This window comes from Macrosteles quadrilineatus, unplaced genomic scaffold, assembly GCF_028750875.1.
Source record: "Macrosteles quadrilineatus isolate MER2022 unplaced genomic scaffold, UCM_ALF_1.0 Scaffold_6__1_contigs__length_79288215, whole genome shotgun sequence".
Taxonomy (NCBI): domain Eukaryota; kingdom Metazoa; phylum Arthropoda; class Insecta; order Hemiptera; family Cicadellidae; genus Macrosteles; species Macrosteles quadrilineatus.
In genome coordinates this window covers 78338142-78364074 of record NW_026542599.1, presented here as the reverse complement: position 1 = coordinate 78364074, position 25933 = coordinate 78338142, and the positions used below count along the sequence as shown (strand labels likewise).

Genomic DNA, 25933 nt, shown 5'->3' with positions numbered 1-25933 from the left:
ATTCTGTATACGGTTGCAAATATAGCTTTGGGAAAATAATAAATTTTGTTTGAATTATTGAAAATATCATGTTTATATTGAGTTAACAGCTAAAACAATAATGGTAAAATTGTTTTCGTGTTATATCGACAAGTTTCTTTTATTCATGTTTTAAAGGCATTTTAGTAACGCATAACCTTTTTTTCGATAGTTTTTGTTTTTATATAGTTTGATAATCCGAGTAGATTAAGGGTATGTTTAGTAATGTGTTTTAAAGTACTGAAACTTTATTAAATTTAAAATTTATACCTAGCATCACGCTATATAAATTGTATAAGTTATTTTGGCAAAAATAACCTCATATCTTGTGGGAATGAAACCTTTACCTGAGCCCTACAATAATAACTGTATTTTTTCCGTTGCCTGATGTTGTCTTGTCAACCCTAAACACCATTGCATGCCACAGTTTTATTATATATTGGTAATTAGCTTAGGGAAAATAAAAATAACACTTGCTACAAACAATATTTTATTATAATTGAAACATAATCTATACCTAAACGTTTAAATTATTAATACGTATGAAAGTCAGATAAACCGCTCCAGCTCTCACTATCAACCTTCACGCTTGAGTTCACTGTAATACTATCTCTCGCGATGATCTTGGTGACCTTGGATGACCTAGGATGCCTTCGGCCGACCTAGGATTCCCTCGGATGATATAGGATGACCTAGAATGCCCTTGGATGTCCTTGGATGACCCGGGATGCCTTGGATGACCTCATCTCTAGTATCACAGACAGAGGGATGCAGCCAGTAACAGAAGTACTACTGATCGCAGAGGATTGTGGGATAGCGCTGCTCTCTGTCTTTGGATAGCTGCGGTGTTTTCTCCCTCTATAAACAAATAATTACATAAATTTTAAAGTGAATATTATACTTTTAAAATTTCACACAACATAAAGTACCAGGAGAATACCATTTACGTAGAATATATTTTTAAAGCTTTAGTTTAGAAGCAAATTTTTAGCAGTTATGAATAACCTTATGAAGAGAAATTATTTATAGAACATTTCTTTATAGAATAGATCATTGATTGACTAGGCAAAAATACATTTTCAATCGACTTTTACGACGCAATTTAAACAGTTACAAAGTGGTTTTATATTGACTTTTCTATTATCATCTTTATACGTTTATTTGGTCCAAAATGTTTTAAATTAAGACGTGTTACTCTTCCTTTGACACAAAATTGCATAATGCATATAGCTCAACGTTTTAAAAATATACTAAAGCAGACAAGTGAATACTTTTAAGTTAAAAACACAGAGCAGTATATTTCAAAGCTGTATTTTAATCAAAGAAGTGTACGGGTTTTAAGTTGAACCCGTTTACCTTTACCCTTTAATACAAGCCGCACAAAAGGTAAACTTTTTATTTGAACAGTTAAGAGTTTGATCAGTAAACTATTTATCAACTAAAAGTACGTTTACGGTTCAAAGTTTAGTCGGACTCCGAATACTTCCTTATACACAAACCAGGTATACTTGTTAAATAAAACAAGGGAGTGTGTTTTTATCTATGATAAAACTTTGTGTTGTAGGATCAATGCATACTCCAACCAGTTGATACAAATAGAATAAAATCCAAGGATAAAAATAGTACTCCTGCCTTTTGACAGGATAAATCTAAATGAATAAATGCGTCGCAGACTACAAAAGTACACGTATGTTTTCACGGACATTCTTATAGAGTTCAAGTTTTTCCTAAAGGAAGAGTTATCCTTTGCAACAGAATAATGTCAAAGTATTCAGAGACTTTTCTCCTTTGACAAAAGATCTATGTATTTCAAACTTGATCCTTTAACTTTTATAGTTTAACACAAAGGATTGTATATTTAGTCACTTTTGAACAACTACTAACTCTACCTACATTCTATCGATACAGATGATTTCATGGTTCAACGCTACATCGCTTTACTGTCTTTTACCACAAAGTCTTGTGTCAAAGTTTTGTACGGACAACAACTACTTATGCTCTTTGCACGGCTAAATGTACAATCTAAACGTTCCTCTTATAATTTTACACAAAGAGTTGTGGAAATGTGTTTGAAGTAGGGACTACAACTACTTTTTCTACCTTGTGACACTCCAAAGTATAGTCCAAAGTCACAACACAATAATATCCTTTGAAACGAAGACGAGAAGAGTTCAAAGTTTGGTCAGTGAGCACTATAGTTTGTATGACGCAATCTGTCTCCTGACCCTTCGTTCGGACGTTAAACCATTGGCCAAGGAGGGCCAGGAGGCAAGTTTACTCATACGGAGTATAATTCCCAGGTAATCGTGCATTTCAAAGTTCCACTCACCTCAAAAATATGCTTCGATCTCGATAATAGGTAATTAAGTAGATCAAATTACTTGCCGCAAAGATGTGTAATACTCCTAGCTTTCATACAGATATGTGTACTTCGTAATCATCTTACCCTTGGACACAAACACGTGTATAGTGTCTGGCTCAGTGTTGGGAGCCCTACACGTGTAGTTGCCCGTGTCTGCTGGTGTTGCTTTGTTGACGATCAGTCTACTGTGAGTCTTCGGTCCTGGCTCGGTGCTGACCGTCACCCCTCCCCTAGCAGAGTCGTAGTTCACCATCTTGTCGTTGTGGTACCAAAACACGTACTGGGGTGGAGTTGGACTCTGGAAAACGTCATTTGTAATATCAGAGATAAAACATACTCCCTTGATAGATTTCTTTTATTTATGGAACAGCAGAATTTTAATTTTAGTTCTGTCCGGTGCACTCAGGTCGTGTTTTGTTTACCATTTGTCTCTTATTATTTCAGTAATTTAACCCCTCGTTTAACAAAAATTATCGAAACAAAAACAATGACTTGTCCCCTAGTTATATAACTAAAAAGTAAAGGACTTATCATAAAATTAACCCTGAAATAATAGGAACAAAATGTCAACACTAGCGATCAGTGTCACCGGACATGAGCTAGACAATATAAACAAGCTTGAAAATTTACAATGGGATGAGACGTCTACTTGTGTTGGTTAGTCCATTGTAATATTATTTGAAAACGTGTATATTCTTTTAGAGGCAACCTGTCTCCTGTCCTTGGACTAGACCGAGGTTTTAATTTGCTTTTCATTACCTTTATTAATGTTGTTTGATAAAATGTAATATCAACATCAAGATTAGTTTTAGACAAATGCTAATTACATAATTTTAAGTAAACTACCCACACCAAAATTATTCTTTTTTTACAGAGTCAGCAATATTAGATAGTGTGCAGAAAAAATGTGTGTTGATTTTAAACACATTTAATATTTTCTGAAATTAGTTTAAATACCTTGGCCATTTAAGGTATTATGCGTTGATGACAAAATACAGGTAACTTGGAACAGATTGTGTCATAGGAGAGTATTATTAATAAATGTGTATATGTCTGGGTCCTTTGTGGCAAAAATAACACATAACATTCCTATTCAATTAAAACTATATTTTACCAAACTTCGCCTTTAAGTTAAATTATCTGTTATGACGAAGAACGATACTAAATTAAACGCTTGGTTCAACGTATTAGCTTTGATCAGGATTTGGTTAAGCGGCGATCTGGAAAATTTAAATTGCAAATCGCCGTATATTGTGTTGCATAATACTGCAATGCAGCTCTGTTATTGGTCCCATTGATTTGCTTCTAATCGGGTACCCAATTGTCAAAATAATAATCAACATTTTATCACTATATTAACCTATTAGCAGTGAATATCCGAATAATTGAATAAATATTCAACACTGATTATCGGTATCGTTTTATCACTTTTTTATAGTCAGCTGTATATTTGCAGTATATTTATTGGTTTTGACACTGATAATCAATGATTTAAAACATGAATTCAGACATAAACAAACGTCTTGTGGATTAGATTAATTATTTCAAAATTAAAAACAAAGCTTTTTCTTCCATACGTGTATAAAAAATTTGAAGATTAACTGTAGGCAAACTAACGAAAACCTTTAACTTTCGTGGTGAAAGTTGTTTCGTGGACAACAACTGTCATTTCCACACAATCATCAGTTTCTAGTCTGTAATTGGTGAGAACTGTTACAGCTTACTAAAAATAGTAAAAAACCTAAACAAGAAGATAACATATGAATACTTCAAAATTCATTAGGCTATAAACAAAAATTTGTTTAAATAACAGAATTACTAGTGAAGAATTACTTACGTTTTCAATAATACAAACTAAGCTGATCGTACTGCCCTCGCCAATGTGATAGTCTCCGCTGCCGAGGATAAACGCAGCAGGGACCACTACATGCAGATTGTAGTAGTGAGAGATGATGCCTGAACTGGTGGCTACCTGAAACGCAACAAACGAGTTATTGTAGTAGGGATCTACTACTTGAAACAGTACATTTAGGATGTAGCAGTAAGAGGATTATATGTGAACTGTTCTCTAGCTCAGGAATAAGGCTTTGGTTGTAGGTTTGAGTAGTAGGATATTGTATGACATGGGTGTAATGCGTGTTTCACTAAGCTATAGTCTGTGTGATGGAGCCTGTCTCCTGAACCATCGCCCACTTAAGACTAGCCCAGGCTTTGGACCATAGAGTTATTTTCAGTTAGAGGAAGGTGTCAGGGAACAGATTCCATCATATAGAGTCTACTGGTTTGCGTCTCGGACTTTGGTGAGGGAGGGACGATTTCGATTTCCAGCACACCCACAACACAGGTTTGGACCCTAAAAGCGTTTAATTACTTTTTCATTCAATTGATCGTGTAAATATGCCACCGGTTAAAAAAAGGGCCACTTACTAATTATAATATTTGGAATATGGTAGTTAGAGATTCACCTCTGACACAATTCAGCACAGAAAACACAATTTTCATCTTGTAGCACGTTATTGGTTTTTATTTGAACTGTTCACTAGCAAAATAATACAACAAATTTACACAAAGAATATGCTATCTAATTACAAAAAAGTTATTTTCTTTGCAAAAAATATCTTTCTCTTTTAATCCTTACAATATAATCATACTTTAGTGAAACAAGTGATCAGCCTACAAGTTTTATACACAACAGTTTAAATTCTAATCTTTGTTCTCCCAGTTACAAATACTGGATACTGTACACATTTGCCCACCTGACACTCGTATGTCCCGTTGTCTCTTTTCTGTACAAACTTGATCTGCAGGTCCCAGTCCTCGGTGTTCTCGTTGTGTATCACTTGGAACCTCTCATCATTGGTGTAGGTCAACGCTCCAGAGCTGATGATGTGCCAGTCTCGTCTACGCACCCAGGATACCTGGAACAATAAACACATGTTTGTGTCTTTCCTTTATATTCTAGGGCATTATGCTTTAGTACGAAATGATTTTACACTTTACAAGCCTAAAGAGTGGTAAATTATATAGCTAAAAGTCACGGTAATTTACGTAATTTGACCGATTCCGTCTGTTCCACCATTAGACTAGCTACATTTCAACACTTGGAAATAACAATATTAACCTACGACTGACAACTAACCAATTCGTAATACTATTTTAAAAAGCCTTTGAAACATTCTTTTTTACAAAATGTGTTAGGAAAGCAATATTACATCGTTTCTTACTTATATTAATGCATTTATTTATCGTTGAACTTTTGAATATATTTATTTTGTTTTAAATTGTAATTTTTCATTTCCTTAGAAGTCAACATGTTTCCTAATACCTTCAGGTCTGCTGCTTAGTGGTTTGTGTCTCGAACATCAGCTAAAGAGTTACCAGATCGATTCCCTATACAAAAGATAATCCGGTTTAGACTGCTTGAGCTTGATAGTGTAGTGGTTCTGCATTTAAAATTGGTCTAGTGTAGACATTAACAAAACCATTCCTAAATACGAAGTTTTTTAACTTATCCGGCTCTTCAACAACCAACACATAATCCACACAAGAACCTCTCCATGTAGGATCATTATTATTAATTTTATAACATATTTGGTTGTCTACATAATAATTAGGTTCAATTTATCGTGTTCTTTTTAGTTCTTAAGTTATATACAACAGTTTCGCTTCTCTCCATCGCTAAATCTATTTTTTTTACATTTCCATTAACACCGTTGTAGAAATAAATCTTATTTTACACATACCCTGAGATCGTTTGCGTTGCGAACTCTACAGTGTAGGAAGGCAGTTCCCCCGAGTTGAGCAGAGATATTTGTTATCAGTGTGTTATCAAACACTGGAAGGTCATGGGGAGGGGGGGATGCAAACTGCCCAAGGTCAGCTCCTTCTGGCCACAGTGCTTCTACCCCAGGGGGAGGGGGGTCGTCGAACTTGATGCCTGGCATATCTGCAACAAATGTTGGTTCTTCTTACTACACACAGTAATTCATTTCAGGGAAATTTAAGAGCACAATTTATATATAAAAAAATACTCTAAGATACAGTCAAGACTGCTTATAAAAATTGGCGATCCACTTACTTACATATTAAGAAATTCCAAACACTACTATGAGTTTGGATATGATATTCAATCTTACCCAGAAACTTTGAGTGGTCGAAGTCTTCGTATTTGGATATGTCGAATGTCTCGTTGTACGACCAGAAGCCAGCCAGGTCCTGCAGGGAGGTTTCCTGCCTAGCGCTGTAGATGGCGGTCAGGTTCAACACATCTCGCTGTCCAGGCTCTCCTGAGGCAAGATCATCAGTAGGTTTATTTTTTACGACTTATTACGTTAAATAAAAATGTATATAATTGGTTTTGGATATTCAACTAGAAATGCTTGTTTTGACAAGCTTTCAGTCAAAGAAAACAGAGTCCAGTAAGGTCTGCAATCAATAAAGTTGTATACATGGAATCGATTCGAGAAGTAGTGATTTTGGAGTGTATATTACAGATCACTGCTGCACAAGAAGTATTTGACAGTACCACTCACAGTTTTGTTTAGTTCTAAAACTGATTGAACCTTTAATAACCTCATGTTCAAATTTCATATTTTTTTAAGTAAATTGTCCAAAGGTGAATGGCACATAAAAATCAACTATGTAGAATATTTTGCTTATAAAATAAAAGCACTTTATCCGTATGTAAAACACGTCTGTATATTCAAAAAAATATTAAGATTGCTTTAAATTAAATGTTAGGAACCATTTTCAATTTATATCTTTATTTTGAGACATTCTAACATGAGGTGGTCAAAGAAAAATTAAATTTATTATTCTTACTAGGCAGCAAACCTTTATAAGGTTTGGATCCGATTCATAAAAGAGTTGGTGATAATACAACTGTAAATAAACTATCCTTATAATAGTGACATATAATTTCCGTTGACTTCTAGACTGATTGGTAGTTATTTTTATTGAGGTATAACAATAAATATTATTAGCCTATTTATTAATACTTCACTTAAATACATATTCAAAATCAACTCTTTGAAACTCATTTCATTTCAAAGCATTTACCTTACTGTGTTCGGCTAAATCCACACTCACCGGATCTCGAGGATGGGGCTTGTAGTGTTACAATAAGGCACAAAATCCCGTTAAATCCCGCCAAAATCCTCAGCTGGTTCTCACTCATTCTCCCGCGTTCTGTAACAGAGCAAAATAAAATAAACTACTCACAAAATACAGAAGGTTAATATTGAACTGCCTGAAAAAAATACATCTAATAACTCTTGTAATAGCATATTAGCACTTATACTGTTTACTCACATGACGGTCAATTAGATATTAAGATAGTATAAGTGGTGGTTGATTTCGATTGAACACTCCAATCATCGTCAGGCCCAGTAGGTGAATGACGTAATTTCAACATGCATACTGTAATATAAAAAATCGCTATTGTAAGTAGGCTCATAGTTTTAGGAAGGTAAATTTAACTTTATTTGGATATTATTTCAAGTACAAGTGTATCATCCGAACCAATTTTGGTTGGTAACACTTCATGAGTCCATTTTAATATTATGAACGTTAATAATTCGTGTGAAAACAAAATTTTTCGAAAACTACTCTGTGGAAATTTGTTCGTATCCAGTTTATAAAGCCTCGAGGAAGACACCACGAGATACAGAAAGTAAAGCTAAGAAAAGAAAATAGATTGTATATTTTTTATACGTGTAACTCAATCCTATTAAGGGTGTAGTGGATTATTTCTGAGGTCGTTTATGGAACAACAACGCTATTGATATTACAGACCAGGTGGCGAAAGCGCGGTGGTACCCCTCTAAGTCATTATTTCAACACTGTACACACATGGGGTCCCCACGGAGAAAACAGTATGCTGTTTATCACGATTTACACTTATTTATATTTACAAGAATGCATTTATGATCAAATATTTACTGTTGTGTCTTTCTCTAAATAGTTTGTGTTTGATACAGTCTATATCCTTGTATTGTTATTATATAACTGAAATTACTTTTGTACGGTATCATTGACTTATAGTAGGTCTACAATGACTTTTGTAACGTGGGCAATGTGTCTAACAATATAGTTCATTGAATATACTTTTACATAAATTCTTCTAAGTTCCTTTCAGAAGAATTGTACAGGTATTGATTGAAAATTGTTTCATGTCACTTGGCAGTAAAACCTTAAATAAAAATAATAAAAATAATAAAAAAGCTTGTTTTAATACCCTACGGGTTTGATTTAATGCAATCATAAAAACATAATGAATTATAAAGAATCCTTACATATAATTGTTAGTTTTTCTAAACATGTAAATACGAAAGGTACTACTACATTTCGTACATTGAATTCAAAGAGTTTTTTTAGATATTAGTCCCCCATAATAATAAAGTGGCCCTTCATATTGGTCTGGAATCAACAAGCAGCATATTCACTTTTGTGTCCGCCCTGAGAATTGATCGAGTGTAGAAGTTTTGACACGCCATATATCACTTGGGAGCTTGAACCCAGCATCCGGACCCGGCCATGTGAGATTATCGCTCGTTAACTTGCATATTTGGGATAGAATACTAAACTGTGTCCTCCTTATGTTCTAAACCTCATTAAATATTCACTAGAAGGAAATGAAACTCAATTGAACTTAGGGATAATAGACTATTGATATATTGTAAACGATATGCATTTTACCGTGTGTAACAAGATAGGGCGCAAACTATACATCAAATTGCCATTTGTCTGATACAGTTATGAATTAAATATTGGTGTACCGATAAAATTTTGTTTTTAGGAAAGTAAACTACTTGGAATAAATCACTTAAAAATCCCCTCTCTTTTTGAAGGATTGAAGGTAAATATATTTTATTTGTTCATTTTTTACTAAACAACAATTAAAAGATTATTATAAATGTATTGGTTAAGTTTGAAAGTTAATCAACTATTATTTTTTACTACAAATTCAATCATTGACGAGGTTAATTATCTGAGGAAATAGAAAAAAGATGCACCCTTTTAGAATGAAGGAAAACTAAATATGTTTATTTTTTATTTTTGAAGCGATCCTCAGTAAATGAAACAAACACTTTGGTAATGACATAACTAAATAGACATAGCCTTAAAAGTATGCCAATAGGTAAAAAACGAATAATATTTTTTCTTTTAAAGAAATCGCTGGCTAATGAATTATTTTAACAACTTATTTAGAATAAATCATTTTAAAGTGTCTTTTTCTAGTTAAAAAACAACTTTAAAAAATAATTTCATTTTTATGTTGGCCTCCGGATTACGTTCAATATATAAATTGGTTTAAATACCAGCTTCTATGTAATCCAATAGTTGCAAGGTCACGCGAATAGTTTCAACTTCATAAGGAAGTCATCTTGAGGCGTCCAGTGGATGTCAAAATCTGGACACTAGACGTCTGGACACAAAATCTGGACAAAATTGTGGACGCCTGAAGATGACTTCTTCATGAAGTTAAATCTAGCTGCATGACCTTGCAACTATTGGATAGAAGCAATTTAAAAATAATGGTTGTACGTATAACAATAGTTTGCGTGGTAAAGCACATCGTTAACACTCGTGACATTAAAAAAAGGTTCAATAACCAGTCAACCCTACACAGATGTCAAAACAGTTCGTTAAAAAAGTATTACATGTAAAATAAAACGATACTTCGCATTCATGTTTCATTCATGTCAGCTCCAATATTGAATATGGAACTGTTCAGGACGACGTTGGTCACGTACAATATTGTTACAGCTCTCCATGGAATGCTACAGCTGACACGGGCAACATACTACAGGTGTAACAATGGTACAGCTGCACAGCACTCTAAATTGTCGTCTGCTATACCATTACATAACAATGCACTCATGAGTAGTAGCTTGGTTCGGTAGTGGTTTTAACCTTTCTTGTTGTGTTTAAATTTTCTTCAATTCTGGGTCGATATGTTTCATGTTACCAGTACTGTTTCATTTGGAGGTTGATTGATTGTGTTAAGTCTTTATTCTTTCGGAAGTTGGCGAACTTGAACCATTGCCTGCCGCTGGGACCTTGGGTTCCCAGATATGGTTAGTCGATTCAGTACAGAATTATCTGGAAAATATTAATGAATATTTATATGACCTTAACCACCTTGTTATATGACAAGGTGGTTAAAGCTATAACCTCATGACTGCTTCTGACTCGTCATAATTAAAAAATTGTGTGAAATTAAAAAAATGTTTAGTGTAGGTATAATAATGCTCTGTATGTTTTAGTATAATGAATGATCAAAAATTGCGTTTAATTAATTGTTATCCTTTATTTCTTCAAGAACTCATGCTTAACCATCCTTTCCTCATTCCTGAATTACAAAATTAATTAATTATACTTTTAATGAAATAACTTAAAAGGATTAGATCCATGTTTTACGAATTTATATTATTTACTTACTATTTATTTGGTAAAGACAATATAACTGTTTTCTACAATCAGTTAAGTCGAGCTAGTATATAAATGCATAAGTCTCGAGTTTAAAATGTTTTAAAAATAATTTATTTCAATTATTAGACTTACCTAGACAAGCCTGAAATCAACAAATGAATTAAATTAACAAATACTAATTAAACATATCAATAACATTAACGGTTTTTAAGCAAGTAGATGGATGAACCTATTACTTATAAAAAAAACTATATTAAAAACGAATGTATAAAATTCTATTAGTTTATAAACGATATACACTTACAACGGTCACAATCAATATAAGACCTATCGTTCCAACAACGGCGGAATGTAACAAATTGGTGTTGTAAATGTTTTCGATGCCCGCATAAATTTAACAAGCCGACGGCGCCAACCGTGGTGATTCTCTGTCAGAAAATGAATCATCGTTGTTGACGAACGTAGGCTTGCATGCATTGTTGATTGCACAGTTTAAACTTACGTTGTTGCAGTGGACATTTCAATTTCTCTCACACCAAACATGGAAATTATAGTCAAAATATTTCATAATAGCAGTTTAAGTTCAACAAATCTTCATAATTATGTTATGGAAATTAGTTAAGAAATATTTTTGTAGACAGAAAGGGGTCTACCTAGTCTATTTACTAAAATGCTAAAACACATTCCTGGAAACTTGAGTTCGGGACCTTCTAATACCCATGGTTTTTAGTTCTGCGATAACCTCGTCATCATGTAGTTCTGACCCACTTTTAATTTCAGATTCAGTAATGCAGTAGAAAAACTAAAGAACAATGAAAAACTGTTTCTGTATTGGAACACCCCTTCAAAAAGTCTTAGTATTGAAGTTCAGTAACCAAAGACTTCCTACTATGAATACCATTCAAGCTATCCGTGACCATGGCTTTCAAATTTTGTGACATTTTTGTAGTATAATGAGAAATGTTCCTTTTTTAGTCCTTGCAATAGAGATTCTTACAATAAAGGTTGCTGAGTTTGCAATATAAAAGTAAACTTTCTATTCTCATTGTTTCAACAAGGTAGACGACAGAGGCAATGTGAACATGTATATTTTCAGATCACATGTGACCTACAGAAAACTACATTCTGCAGTCTACCATATTCTTTGTCGATACATTCCTTCTTCTTCTAAAAAAAACTAAAACAATATATAACATTCTCAGAGAAGAAACTCTTTGCATTTTGGTTTGCAAAGGTAGGAAAAATACGTTTCTCATAAAATATTTAAAAGTGGAAATAGATTATGCTTTTGGTTTCTATGATGCATTGGTTATTCGTCATTGAATAATGTCCAGGAGTATATTATGTCACTAGGCCTTAAAGTGACTTTAATAGCCTCAAGCTTAGGGCTTAGGTTAATCATCCGAGTTGAAGCCGAATTTGGAAATGAGCTGTTAACAAACCTGGATACGTGTAATAAACAATATTTTTCTATACACGATGCCAAAAGCAAACTAAATCATTAATTAAACATTTCGGTTATTGCATACTTTATAAGTTAGCTAGAAACATAATTCCGGCTTGTTTAGCTATTGCATGGCATACCTATAACATACCGCTATATACCGCTATAACAATAAGTCACACCTATTCTTCCACCAACTTAACAATAGGTTTGAATTTGTTAAATTTACATATGTAAATTTCGATAAAGGAAAATGTTTGATGTTATTGCAGTAAAAAACAATGTAACACATAAATATGTTCATAACTTTGCAAAAAAATTATAAATCTGGACTATTTTCTTTCATAAAATCAGCTGATGAATTTCAATTAGCACAGCTGTTGTCCTCGGCTCCGGCTGATGCTTTAGGGCAAAAGAAAACTACAGCTTTATATTGCTATAACTGAAAAACTCTTTCACTGTTATTATTTTTATTTTATAATTTTTAGAAAATATTCCTGACAAATAGAGACAGTTAGGTCTTACTAAATAGCACTGGGTACTGCTTTTGGGTAGCTTTTTTTATTTGGCATGAAAAACACGCACTAAACCCTAGACAAAAAAGGACACCTGTTGTCATACAAGGTAGGAATACGCTTACGTCATGTAATACAATATATTTATATTTTTCTGGTTACAGTAGTTAAATTATATTAAATTATATTATATTAAGGGTTCCAATAATTTACTATGAGCGAGTTAGTCTACTGATAAAACACTAGCATTTGTTCTCTGAGGTATTCGGGTTCAAGCCTCTTCAATCCCCAATGAGCTATGATAACTGTTCAACCCTTATTATGATAACTGTACTTGTACAACGGTCTAGCTCTAAGCTTTGTGTAACGTAATTTCGAGCTTATTGGTATAGTGAGAGATTGTGATGTATCTTTATTAACAAACATATATATTTCTAATTCAACTCAAGGTGATAAAGCAAGAACGTAATATTATTCACAAGGCTTACCCAAAACCCAATAAAGCCAAGTCCAGAGAGAGCCATGATAGGCGCCGCACCGAGACGTGATCTAAGGGAATGTGAGACAACACTTGGCACACACTTGCCCTCTTTCGCTCTGCCTCAATAAAAACTTTTATTGCGGTCACTAGGTCAGAGTTCAAAGCCTAGAACATATTTCTAGAACGCTCTAGAACGTTTTCGAATGTAAATATGTGAGGTTTTGTGTATTTTTATGCAAGCATATACAGTATAACCGTTACATGACATATTTAGCCTTTTCACAACTCAAAATTTAAAAAACTGAAATCAATTTTATGAACGTTAATAAACGCTTGAACAATTTTAAAAGTGGAGATAAATTTTGTTTCTGATTCGCTAACTAGTTCTACTCGTTTGTGGCATCCTTATAACAATAAACACATGTAGAAATCCTCCCTTCTAATATTGCTTTCCTTCAGCTAATTCCATTATGACTTTAGCCAAATTTACACTTCACGTATCTCTAACTATATTGTGGCCCTTATTATTTAATAAAACGATGATTCTGAATAAAAAATGAACAGTTATTTGTAGGGTGATTCTGTTTTAAACTACCATCCAAATGTCAATGAAAGGAACTAGAATGCGTTTAATTCTTAAAAAACGTTTTTCAAAAATGCTATTTTAATTTTGGATTGAGTTATCTAATTGATTCTTCAAAACAAGTGAATGTTACAATGAAGAGGGACTAAATTTTAAAAATGAAATAAAAAATAAAACATGTTAACTAGCTTTTACATCAAAAAATAATTACTGTACACAATAACTGCATAATAACTTTTTTTCGGGCTATAATTGAATATAAATGGCTAGTTTTATTATATTCTTCTGTTACCAAATAAACAAGTGAATCTGACTATCTGTAGTGCTAACGCTATTTTGATTAGATTTAAGAACGCGGATACAAAATAGTAACAATGTACGTTCACTGCATGGTTTAAAAAATGTTAACGATGAACACTCTGCCCAAATATAATGAAGAAGAGGGAATCTACAAACAAAAGCTTTCATAATTAGTTTGTTTTCGTATCAGCAATTAACGTCCATATCATTACGGGACAGAATTGTGGAGTAAACAGTATAACTGCACGTTGAGTTGAAGTGATACATTTAATTAGCGCATCTCACTAACAACACTGTGAAAATTGTTTTTGTGATAAAAGAACAATGAAAAGAGCTCCAAAATTTTGCGTTAAGTATGACTACGAATTTCAAATTGTTTATTTATTTTATGTCATTAGTAAATCATAAAAAGGCTTTAAATGAAATATTTAAGAGTTGAGCACGTGTATTCAGGGTTTAAATAATAATACCTAGTCTAGTTAGTTCTAAGCTCGTTATTTCACTTTTACACTGGATGTTTAATGATAAAATCTATTTTTTGGGTAACATGTAGCCTACTGTGATCTCAATATAATCAGGATGCATTGAGAGGAGCACAATACACGAATTGTAATTGTATACAACGTGTTTAATCTGTAAAGCCAGAATGAATTATCTTGACTCCGAAGTTACAGACAAAGTTAACACTAGGATCGTATTTGGGTAATATCAACACAAACACAGACTAACATTAGTTCTCCTTTGTGATACTATGTACATTGTACACTGTGTTCAGCGAAAGTTTGCATTCAGCTAAGAAGTGGGTGTTACAATAAAGTATTGTTCAAGCAAACGTGCGTACTAGGCAAAACTAGTCACATTATTTAATTTCCATCTTATTTAAAGTGTTTAATATGAGCTATTCTAGTAAAAATTTGTACCCAATTATTCATTGTAAAATACATTGCTCACTTATGAAAATATGCTATGGTAGTATTTAGGTCAGATGATCGTAAGAAACCTAAGTTTGATCTTTCTTCAATATGAACAACAAAATTTTATATCGATAATTTGCTGAAATGGTTTTTATAGTATGGCATAAAACCCCTCTTGCTTTATTAATGCAAATTTAATAATGCATAAAACATGTAAAAGTGTATTCAACAGTTTTCAACAACTGTTAGGTAAAAAGTCCTAATATTTTCCACTCCCTCCAGCAGTTGAATATAACTAGTTCGTAAACTTTCCATCAAATGGAAATAAAGAAGCTATCTTATATCTACATTTTGCAAGAAAAAATTAATGGTAAATTCTTCTCAATAGAGAATTTTGTTTTTTCAAATAACTAAATTAATTTATCTTTGCTTAATGCACCGTTTAAATTTACCATCATATCTTCCCTTGTAGTATGAGGTACGATTTAATATTTTGAAAACAATGGAATCAAATGGAAATAAAGAAGCTATCTTATATCTACATTTTGCAAGAACAAATTAATGGTAAATTCTTCTCAATAGAGAATTTTGTTTTTTCAAATAACTAAATTAATTTATATTTGCTTAATGAACCGTTTAAATTTACCATCATATCTTCCCTTGTAGTATGAGGTACGATTTAATATTTTGAAAACATATTAAACTTGTATATCAAGTTTTAGTTTAGTTTTTTTAGTTTTTCAAACACTTTTTTGGGAATTTCTTGAGGTGAGAATGTAAAATTTCTTACTGTCAATAACCTACTTTAGTGCCATAGAATAAGTATGAAATAAGATGTCAATAGTTTGAATCTCCATTTGATTATATCATATTCTAAATAGAAGCCAAGTTATCGAACCATTCATTTTCTTCAACATTATCTCACAGGCTTCGAACTAAGATGCTTTTGATTATAATATAACTGTGATTTACCTATTCCACCCACAATGATAGCAACTATTACCTGGAAACCGTTGCATTAAAGTGTGAATAAGCGTAAACTTTATAACACAAATTAAATACTCTTTGTCAATTAAACTGGTACACTGGTATTGAACCATATAAATGTAACTGTAACAGTTTGATATTTGCTCAACGGCATTGTTTCGTGTGAATTTAAAAAATACTCATTTGGGAAAACAAGTCAAAATTTATTGTACATCTACCTAATAGTTTTATTTAAGAAAGATCTCAAATAAAAGTTGCAAAATTTAGTAAAAAATAGTTAATTTATCGTTAAATAATGCCAATATTTTATATAGCCTATTTATAGAAATAAACAAACTTTTGTATAGGTATAGTTTAGAAACTATAAGGTAATTTAAATTAAGAATGATACGATGTAGCTTGTTGAAAATCAAGATAAAACTAATATTTTGTTTTCAAGCAGTTACAAAAAAGTACTCAACTTGTGTGCTTTGGCATGGTTGAACAGATGAATCAAATTACGCTGGTTTGTTTCAAGGGCTATTATGCACTGTCAAATGACATCCGTTTGTTTTCTGGTAGTGAAAACATCAATTATAATCACGACTAATCAATTGAAGGCCCATTCAGCTAACTATGTTTACTCTATCAGAGAACATGATGATCATAGCGGACCTTATTGGCCGCAAAGAATAGTTTTATATCATGATTCATCTATTTAACAAGCAAAGTAATTAAATACCCCCGCCCTAGCAAACCTGCAGACTTAGCTAATTTCAATTTCTCTAATGAATGTTTACTCAAGTATTTCCCAGTCATTTTATTCCCATGTGGATGGAATTAGATTTAACAAGTACTAAGGTTTGCTCCTATTTAGAAAGTAAAAAGTTTCTTTTTTATTTAGAGTATAGTATGAAATAAATTAAAATGTCAAATTTAATTGAAGTACCAGTTAACAAGGACACTACAACATATTACTTTTATCCATAAGAAAATGGAGTTGAGGAGTTTGAACAACATGAGAATATTAAAGGTTCAGTTATGTAATTTTCTCTGATTTAATCCTTTAACAGCGAGTCAATGTAGCCTATGAAATTATTTGCTTTTGTGATCTCTAACAATGGCTTTGGTAAAAAATCAGGTATTTTCATGTTTTTGGGGCAAAACTTGAAAAAATATATAAGGGCTTCGTTCCTATAAGGAATTTGCTAAATTATCAACAGAAAAGAAAATAGAGAGGTAGGCTTTTTAAAAACTATCAGTTCTATAAAATTGTATTCCTCCTAAATGCGTAAGTATGTTGAAGGAATTTGTAATTACCATGTGTGGGCTATTGAGTACTACTACCACCAATAGTAGCAGTAAGTTGTTGGTTATTATTTTTACTCCAATTTAATCAGAAGAACACTGTAAAATATGACCATCCGCTGCTTAAATAGGAAGATACCCAGGGCACTGAAAAACATCAGCAAGACTTTAGTGACAAATCTACTTTATAATATGAAAAATATATGGATTACTGTTTCAGTTATTGAGTTATTAGATAATTAAAGACTACATCCATAGCAGCTTAGTACCCCTGACAAACTAGTTTCAGTCAGTGTTTCCATCTAAATAAATATATTTTACCCATAAAATAGTTATTGCAAACTCTAGATAGACACATTCTTTCGGACCAGCTAGTGTTATTTTTTTACCTGCAAATCCATCAATGTAGTTATTATATTCAGAAACGGTTTTGATACTTGGATAAACAGAAAATAATAGGTACTCTTTTTATATGTTTTATAGTTAGTTATTACAATAAACTACTAGAACTTACTAAAGATATATAATTTTATTTATTAAAACAAATTACATTGAAAGTTAACCAAGTTTTAACTTTCAAAATCTTACTAATATTATAAATGTGAAAGTTTAGATGTATGGATGTATGGATGGATGTATGTTTGTGACAAGTGAACGCAAAAAAATACTGGTCGGATCGGGCTGAAATTCGGCATGATGATAGCTCATATTCCCGATTAACATATAGGCATATTTTTATCCCAAAAATCCTTCCGGGCTCCGCCCCAGTGGCTCTGGAGTTTCCCATGTTAACCTTATGAGAAATGGAATTAATGAATCTTAACAGCTGTTTCAATTAAACAAGTTGGTTCTGTTCTATGATGTTCAATAGCATTAAAGTTACAAGGATTACCAACAGGGTGCAGCACTATTATTTCTTTTACATTTATGACAACAGCTAATTTGCAACCAAAAGGTGAGTGAGCGTAGCGAACGAACTTCAACCTGGAGGCGAGTGAGCGTAGCGAACGAGCTCCAACCTAAAGGTGAGTGAGCGTAGCGAACGAACTTCAACCAGGACGTGATTGAGCCATGCAAACGAGATCATCTTGAAAATTAAGAAGTTAAACGGGGCAAAGCCCGCGGGTTACAGCTAGTGTATTTATATAAATAGTTATCCCACCATTGCAGTATGAAATAATGGAATTTATAATGGGATTTTAAACGTCAAAGTTGAAAATTGTTGTATAGTTTGGCCCAGACGTACTTGTAGAGGGTCTATTGTGCAACAAGATTGATTTTCTTCTCACTGCCATCAACTTCTGACGAGATGGAGCTTCGTTTTGTCAACATTTCACCTACGACATTTTATATTAGATGTGAACTACTCACAGAAGTTTTTCCCAGGTTGATTGAAATTACAAGCAAAATTGCATTCTTTGAAGGAGTGTACGTTTACAGAAGAAGAAAAATACGGTACATTTAGACATTGAGATAATCATTACTTTGTTTTTTTATGTATAATTATCAATTAACTAACAAGATCAGTGTTGAGTGCTTCCTATAAAAAAACTCAATACAGATTAACAACCAGGGATCTCTTCTCTCTTGAGGTTTCCATTGAATCCAAACAACTTGTCCTGGTATCAGTGCTATCAGTCTTTAGCTTCTTTGTCAAAATATGTTTTGTATGCATCTTTCTTTTTATTCCACTTTTAAATTACTTTCACAGGAACATATGGACGCAGCAGATCTTACCAAGTGGGTAAAAAGCTTTTAGTTCTTCTAAATTAACAACTGAGCTGGACTCTTGCCAATTTCTTTGAGTGGTGTAGTTCACAACTCAAGAAGAGCCTAAAGTCATTTTACCAACAAGATTGGTAATGTTCACGAATATAGTTCCATGAGAATATCATAATTTTAATAATGCTTGATTAGATTATGCAAAATGCGGTGGAATAAATTTATGCTCTTCACGACGTGGGCCTAGAAAAATTAACAATATAAAATTCAAAATTAAAAGTCAACAGATTGGAGATTTAAGACAAACTCTGTTACAATTAGAGATTAAATTCAGTTGCATAATTTTATCACACGACCTGAGGCATCTCGTTACCTTAATCTGTACCTTGAGTGGCTGACAGTTATATTTTAATGGACTTACTGTAACCTACAGCTAAGTTGATTGGTTGCCATTTAAATTATATGAATTAAAAATATATTGTTTTTATGTATCCTATATGGGTTTTTTGCTATAGTTTATTATTTCTCTTTCTGCACGAAACAGTTTGAGTCCTCTAAAGTTATAAAAATAGACATCTATATAGCTTCGTGTGGACTTTTTATGCTTTAATTTGCCCAAAACTAACAAAAAATACAATTACAAACTCTACCAAATGGTATTGCATTTATACCTATTATGATGATCCCTACGTAAAAACATAAATCGTAAGACAAAGTGTCAGTTTCATCATAATAGGTTGTATCAAAACTAACAGAAAATACAATTACAAACTCTACCAAATGGTATTGCATTTATACCTATTATGATGATCCCTACGTAAAAACATAAATCGTAAGACAAAGTGTCAGTTTCATCATAATAGGTTGTATCAAAACTAACAGAAAATACAATTACAAACTCTACCAAATGGTATTGCATTTATACCTATTATGATGATCCCTACGTTAAAACATAAATCGTAAGACAAAGTGTCAGTTTCATTATAATGCAATAAATCAATAACGCATGAACTGTGGCTGGGTGGTAAAGTTTAGGGTCTAACACCGCAGATTGGACTTGGCTGTGGGGTTTGATTACGAACACAAACATGTAACAAATTGGGTTGGCCGCCGAGCCAAGACCAACTTGATAACCAACTTTTGACAACTATGCCGTCATGTGGATGTATTAAACTATCCTGAACCGATTACAGTTTAAAACAGTTTGCGCTCAATCCGGTTATTGAGTTGATGGAACGTTAGTAGTTACTTTGTATTTGCTAAATTAAATTTACTGATGCAAATAAACTTGTGTTATTTGTTATCATTTTAACCCTAAAATGATGATGAAATTTTAGGGTGGAAAGAACACTCCCATATGCTAAGGAGAATCATGCAAGAACCATTTTCTGCCTTTACCATGCACCTTTCACCAAAGCGGATCATGGAAATTACTTTGGTAAACCTAGGGATTACCCTTTGGTACTTTAACCCAGGAAACCGCCATTACTAAACAATATAGTCTTATGATGGAACCTGTCTCCAGACCCTCGAGCTACCGTCTAGCTACGAACTAGCCAGTGATTTAAGGCCCCAGGCTATCGATAAACCTAGGGGTCATCTAGGCAACCTTCGTCTCTTTGAAACAAAACACTATAATCTGTATGGTAATACCTGACTCCTGACACTCCGTCTACCTAAGGCCAGTTTCAGGTAGATGGAGGGTCCAAAGACAAGTTCCTTCATATAGACTACATAGATAAAGATTCTTTCTTTTTACCCCTCTATCCCAAACGGTTACTGTAATGATAGGTGCCAATGTAGATGCAAGCTGTCGTCTTTTTAAATACATTTTCGTGCAGACACCCTACCTACTATAGGGCCAATTTGTACCAGATATTACTCTTAACCTGATAAAAATTGTCATTGGTACAAATAAATTACGCGTTCGCCAAAAATTGCCACATCGACCAGTTGGAGTAGGTAAAAGACAACGATTTTTAACGCCTTCGATATCACTATGTACATCAGACATAGTATTGCACTATAAACATAGAACATTCATTTTCATCCCAAGTAAATGGTCAAAGCAAAATAACTGTATTTTTTTACCAAATCGCTACTGGAATATTGAGTATGTGACGTTTTAATTAGCTTAAATTTCCTAATTTTATTGCCGAGCTGACTAACAGATTTGGGGCACGAGAATACTAATTGTAATATGTGCTAGCAACCTCGAAACCTTTTTGTTAGTGAAAAAATACTTTCCATTGGAAATCTGTATTATGTAGGGTATGTTTTTAAATATTTCATCTAGAAACAGTCGTTTTCAAATCGGTAGGTTCCTTATTTTGGTTCTTAATTGTTAGCTAAGTATGATTGAAACTTCCTCATTGTTACCAAACACGATAAATAATCAATTTCAACAGTATGATTCTATCAAAGATCTATTTAAAAATATAAAAGTACTGTACTAATATTTTTGACGGCTTTAATCATGTGTTTTTTTTTTTAATTTTGCATTGCTCTGCAGTTATTTTATATCCTTTTTCACTCATCAATGATAACATCATTGTTTTGAAACATATTAACCACACAAAATGTGTTCATAAACCCCCTTAAACATATAACATGTTAAATTAAATCTAATTATAACTGAGGCAAACACGGTTATAGCTTCTGTCACCATTAACCTACATTTTACAGCTCTGCTTTTTCAAGCTATACAACGCAATAACTCTTTAATAATGGAAGTTTCTTCCTAATGTAGCGGCCTCTTTAAATTGACTAACATTAAAATACTGTAGTAATGGTCATCATGACCATTAATCTACAAGTTTTTCAAGCTACACAACGCAATAACTCTTTGATAATGGGAGTTTCTTCCTAATGTAGCGGCATTTTTAAATTGACTAACATTAAAATACCGTAGTTATGGTTATCATAACCATTAATCTGCAAGTTTTTCAAGCAATACAACGCAATAACTCCTAATAATGGAAGTTTCTTCCTAATGTAGCAGTCTCTTTGAATTGATTACATTAAACTTCGCCAAGATCATTAAGCACCAGCTGTCTTTATAAGTCTTAAAATTGACTAATATTTTTGATTGTTGGCCAAAATATTAATTAGATATATTTGGTAAACGGCAACATTATGTTTATCAATCAAACTTTATTAGGTACCGAACGCATCTAATTCAGAATCCTTTGCCAAGCCCTTTTATTAATAAAACATCGAAGATTTTCAGAAACGTTGGTCATAAAAAGCTTAATTTAGTTATCAAATCTAATTAGTGCTGTTTTATCTAAACTTTGGAGTATCAAATCAGACAAATTATCGTAAATATTTTATATGATGTTGTACGATAGGCTATTTATGCAGTTATGTTATGTTGTCTCATGCATTCCTTACCAAAGTCTCATGCTGACCCATCGCTAGTTAAATTTCTAGAATTTATATACACTATATTGTCATCAAACTAAATTGGTTTGACAACTACCACATTATAAAGCGCAGTATACGACTTATTAATGATGTTTGGGGGTCGAGCTAGTCTAGTGGTAAAGTGCGAGACTTCGATTGCCAAGGTTCTGGAGCTCAAATCACACTAATCAACAACATATTTTATCTCATGATGCGCAACCTTCTAGGTCTAGCTATAACTTTAGCGAATAGCAGCAAACAAATTGTTTTACAAAATCTTTTTTGTAAGAAAAATATTTACTGTATTTTATGTACCAACAATTTAATTACCCACGATTTTTCTAGTTCTAGGGACCCTAAAATGTAGTCACTTTTCGATTAATAATTCTCACCTTTAAATATATAAATTCGTAGTGATAGTAATATAATAATTTATATTGAAGCATTTTCCTTTCCATGTGTAGTTAAACATTTCTTGCAAATTTCCTTAGTTTATATTTGTATTTTTTATGTTCAGTTATGGAAACTAATAGTCAAGACCACGCTTTGTACCCTACTGCAACATCGGTATTTTGAAATCCTGTTTAAAAACTATTAATTACTACATTGAAGCGTCCATGAACACCAAATTGTCCAGGAGAAAATTCCAAATAACTGTTCATGTAAAATGTCCATGTTATTTTCATGGAGAGTACCGTGAGTCTGTTGTGGTTCACTATTTTATGCCTATCTTTTTACCAAATTAGGTAAATTGTTCCATTCCATACCAAGCTATTAACATTTGCAAAAAAAACTCTTCATAGTACACTTTATAGCAGCAGACCTATGTTTAGTATTCATTAAAACTATTTATTTAGCCTAATTATTTTATTATTAAATCTGACATTCTTTAAGGAAACATTTTTAAATGAAAATCCAAACAGGAATACAGGAATCATCTCATTCTGCAGTTTTGCTGTCGCAGGAGTATTTTAATACTACTTGTAGGTCCGACGGAATTGGACCACACTTGTGTTATACATGTATTTAAAATCTAATAATTCAAATTTCAAAACAGCTTAGCCTTATATTTGGAAAATTTAGGAGATAACCAAACCTACAACAATTAAAAGCTTTGGTGCACGTTTTTGGATGTTATATGGATTGGACCGAATACAGATATTGTTTTATAGCTGACGGTTCTTTTGTAAGTATAAAACCCTAAAAAAACAAAAAAAAATCCTTTTTGAAAAAAAATAAAAAATTTTCTCTACCTGTATGGAACAATATAAAGTATACAAAGTATATTTCAAAGTGATTTAATTTCTCATCACAATATTTCATACTGATACAATATACATATCTTTGCTGCTTAAAGGTGGAACCAACATAAATTTGAAGCTCCACAACTATTCTGTACATCGTACATTATTTCACTCTATAATAAAATATTACAAACTAATCTTACCCTTATTCGTAGATTGTATAGTCCTACAGATTATATGTCCATTAAAAATAGAAACCACAGAAGAATTTTTAAAATTTAATCAACAACAGTCTAATATATAAACGTGTACGAATATCTAAACACGACAAAATGGAAGTAGTGAGTTTCACGTTAGACGCGTCGTGTGAAACTAGTTAACTTCAAGCGCCACCGAGTGGGGCGCTGTAGGAGCGTCAACCCCCCCCCCCCCCCACCACAATCACTACCCCCCCAAACCACCCTACGGTCCATTCCTCCGTTGGACGGTTGCACTTCACAGCAACTTTAATTAAATTTGTTTGGTGTCAAGCGCTTGAAAAATACAAACACAGTCGTCTCAGTTACAAGGAATCTATGCTAATTAAAAATGTCGTTTTAATTGTGTTTGTTTATAATAATTACGAAAGGTTCGAATTGCTTAGAGATGCTGTCAAGAGTGACTTTTTATAAGTTGGACGTTTTATTTCTAAAGGTTGATGGAGGTGGGTTTTTCTGGTCTTGTAACGTTTTGCTGCTTTGAGTCATGATTTATTAAACTTTTTGACGGTAGAGAATAATTTTAGTTTTGACTCTTTATAATAGTTGTTAAGATTATAAAAAGAAAATGAAATGGGTTGAAACATTGTGATCGATGAATATTTTTTAATCGACTTAATTTTAATCATATACATTTAAATACTTACAGATTGATAATTAGATCGTGTTTTTACCTTATATTAATCATCAAGAATACACTTCTTATTATTTCATAATTGTACATCATCCATCCATTATAACTACCATAGAAGAGAATAAGTCTTCCATTCTCTCCTCAAATTCCCATAAAACTCCTCTTCGTCACTTCTATCTAGTTTTTGTGCATGTTAATTATATTATTAGTTATAATATTATAATTATATTTATAATAAGGGACACTCTTTACACAAACAAACAAATTCTAAAGTTCTTTAATTTTAAAATTCACAAATTGTCTTTCTATATATTTACGATAATATTAGCCAGAGGAAGAAAAGTATGATAACCACGAATGTGTACATTTATTATTAAAAATGAAGTATTTATAACCTTACAATTAAGTAATACGAATCAAATCTCAGAATGTAATTTTGCCTCGCACATCATTGTAATATAAACTAAATAACATTCCAAATTGCTTCCAGTCTGATTCGTTTCTTAAGGCACTCTAAGACCAATTCACTTGCGTAATATCTCAGCAAAACATTTCGTTTTATGTCTTCAATTTCCCTGTTTCTTACAACAAAAACGGCATTTTAATTTTCGCTATGAAATGCTATGTGCAAAAAAGTATATAAACATTGAGAATATCTATATTTTTAAAATATATTAATTACAATATAAAAACCTAATAGTCATCTTGAGTTATAAATTACTATAAGTATTAAATACATGTGTTGAAATTAAGTATTACATTTACTTTGATTTTATTAAGCTGATATTAAAAATTATAAGAAACATTTTACCTGATTAATCCTTAACTCAAAATGTTTTAAGGGTTTTCAGACAAATTGAATTCCTCTCAGTTACTCAATTAACCTGATGAGGCTTTGTTTACAAACATTTGGATACGCTCCATGTGGGCAATTAGTGTATCCAATGATGTAAATTAGTTAATCGAAAATGGTTGTGTTGTTAGCCTAGATGTTAGCGTCTTGGACTTTGGTGCGGAAAGGACGGGTTGGTCATAATTAATGACCTTTATATTAACAATTGGTGTCATTCTTACATGGTAATATATTTTTTGTTTAAAGCTACCATTAATTGATTGAAAATCTTAATTTTACTTTTATCTTCTTATGATTTGAGTTGGGAACCTGAACGGCATAATTTAATCACCATTTAATTATCATGTAGCTTAAAAAATAATGTTATTGATTACCTATGACCGTGCGCTTGTATAACCTTTTGAAGATTTAAAACTATTTCCTCGTGTGCTCTCTCAAAAGGCTGTAATACTAAATTTAACTATATTATTTAAATTTGTATGACGTATCAATTA

General features: G+C 32.4%; 1 protein-coding gene across 1 annotated transcript; it reads right to left on the bottom strand.

Moving 5' to 3' along the window:
• Positions 1–540: 540 nt before the first annotated feature.
• Positions 541–24035, bottom strand: LOC128997052 (uncharacterized). Its single transcript, XM_054422634.1, has 8 exons — positions 23899–24035; positions 7469–7567; positions 6517–6666; positions 6124–6326; positions 5137–5298; positions 4218–4352; positions 2465–2678; positions 541–876 (listed from the first exon to the last, which is right to left on the bottom strand). Exons 2-8 carry the CDS (start codon positions 7554–7556, stop codon positions 773–775), a joined length of 1056 nt encoding a protein of 351 aa, XP_054278609.1. The 5' UTR covers positions 7557–7567; positions 23899–24035; the 3' UTR covers positions 541–772.
• Between the last annotated feature and the right edge of the window lie 1898 nt (positions 24036–25933).

Coding starts and splice junctions, on each gene's coding strand:
- LOC128997052 (XM_054422634.1), bottom strand. CDS start 7,556: ATGAGTGAGAACCAGCTGAGGATTTTGGCGGGATTTAACGGGATTTTG. Junction 6,327..6,516: donor CGACCACTCAAAGTTTCTGG/GTAAGATTGAAT, acceptor CATTTGTTGCAG/ATATGCCAGGCATCAAGTTC. Junction 877..2,464: donor ACACGTGTTTGTGTCCAAGG/GTAAGATGATTA, acceptor ATTTGTTTATAG/AGGGAGAAAACACCGCAGCT.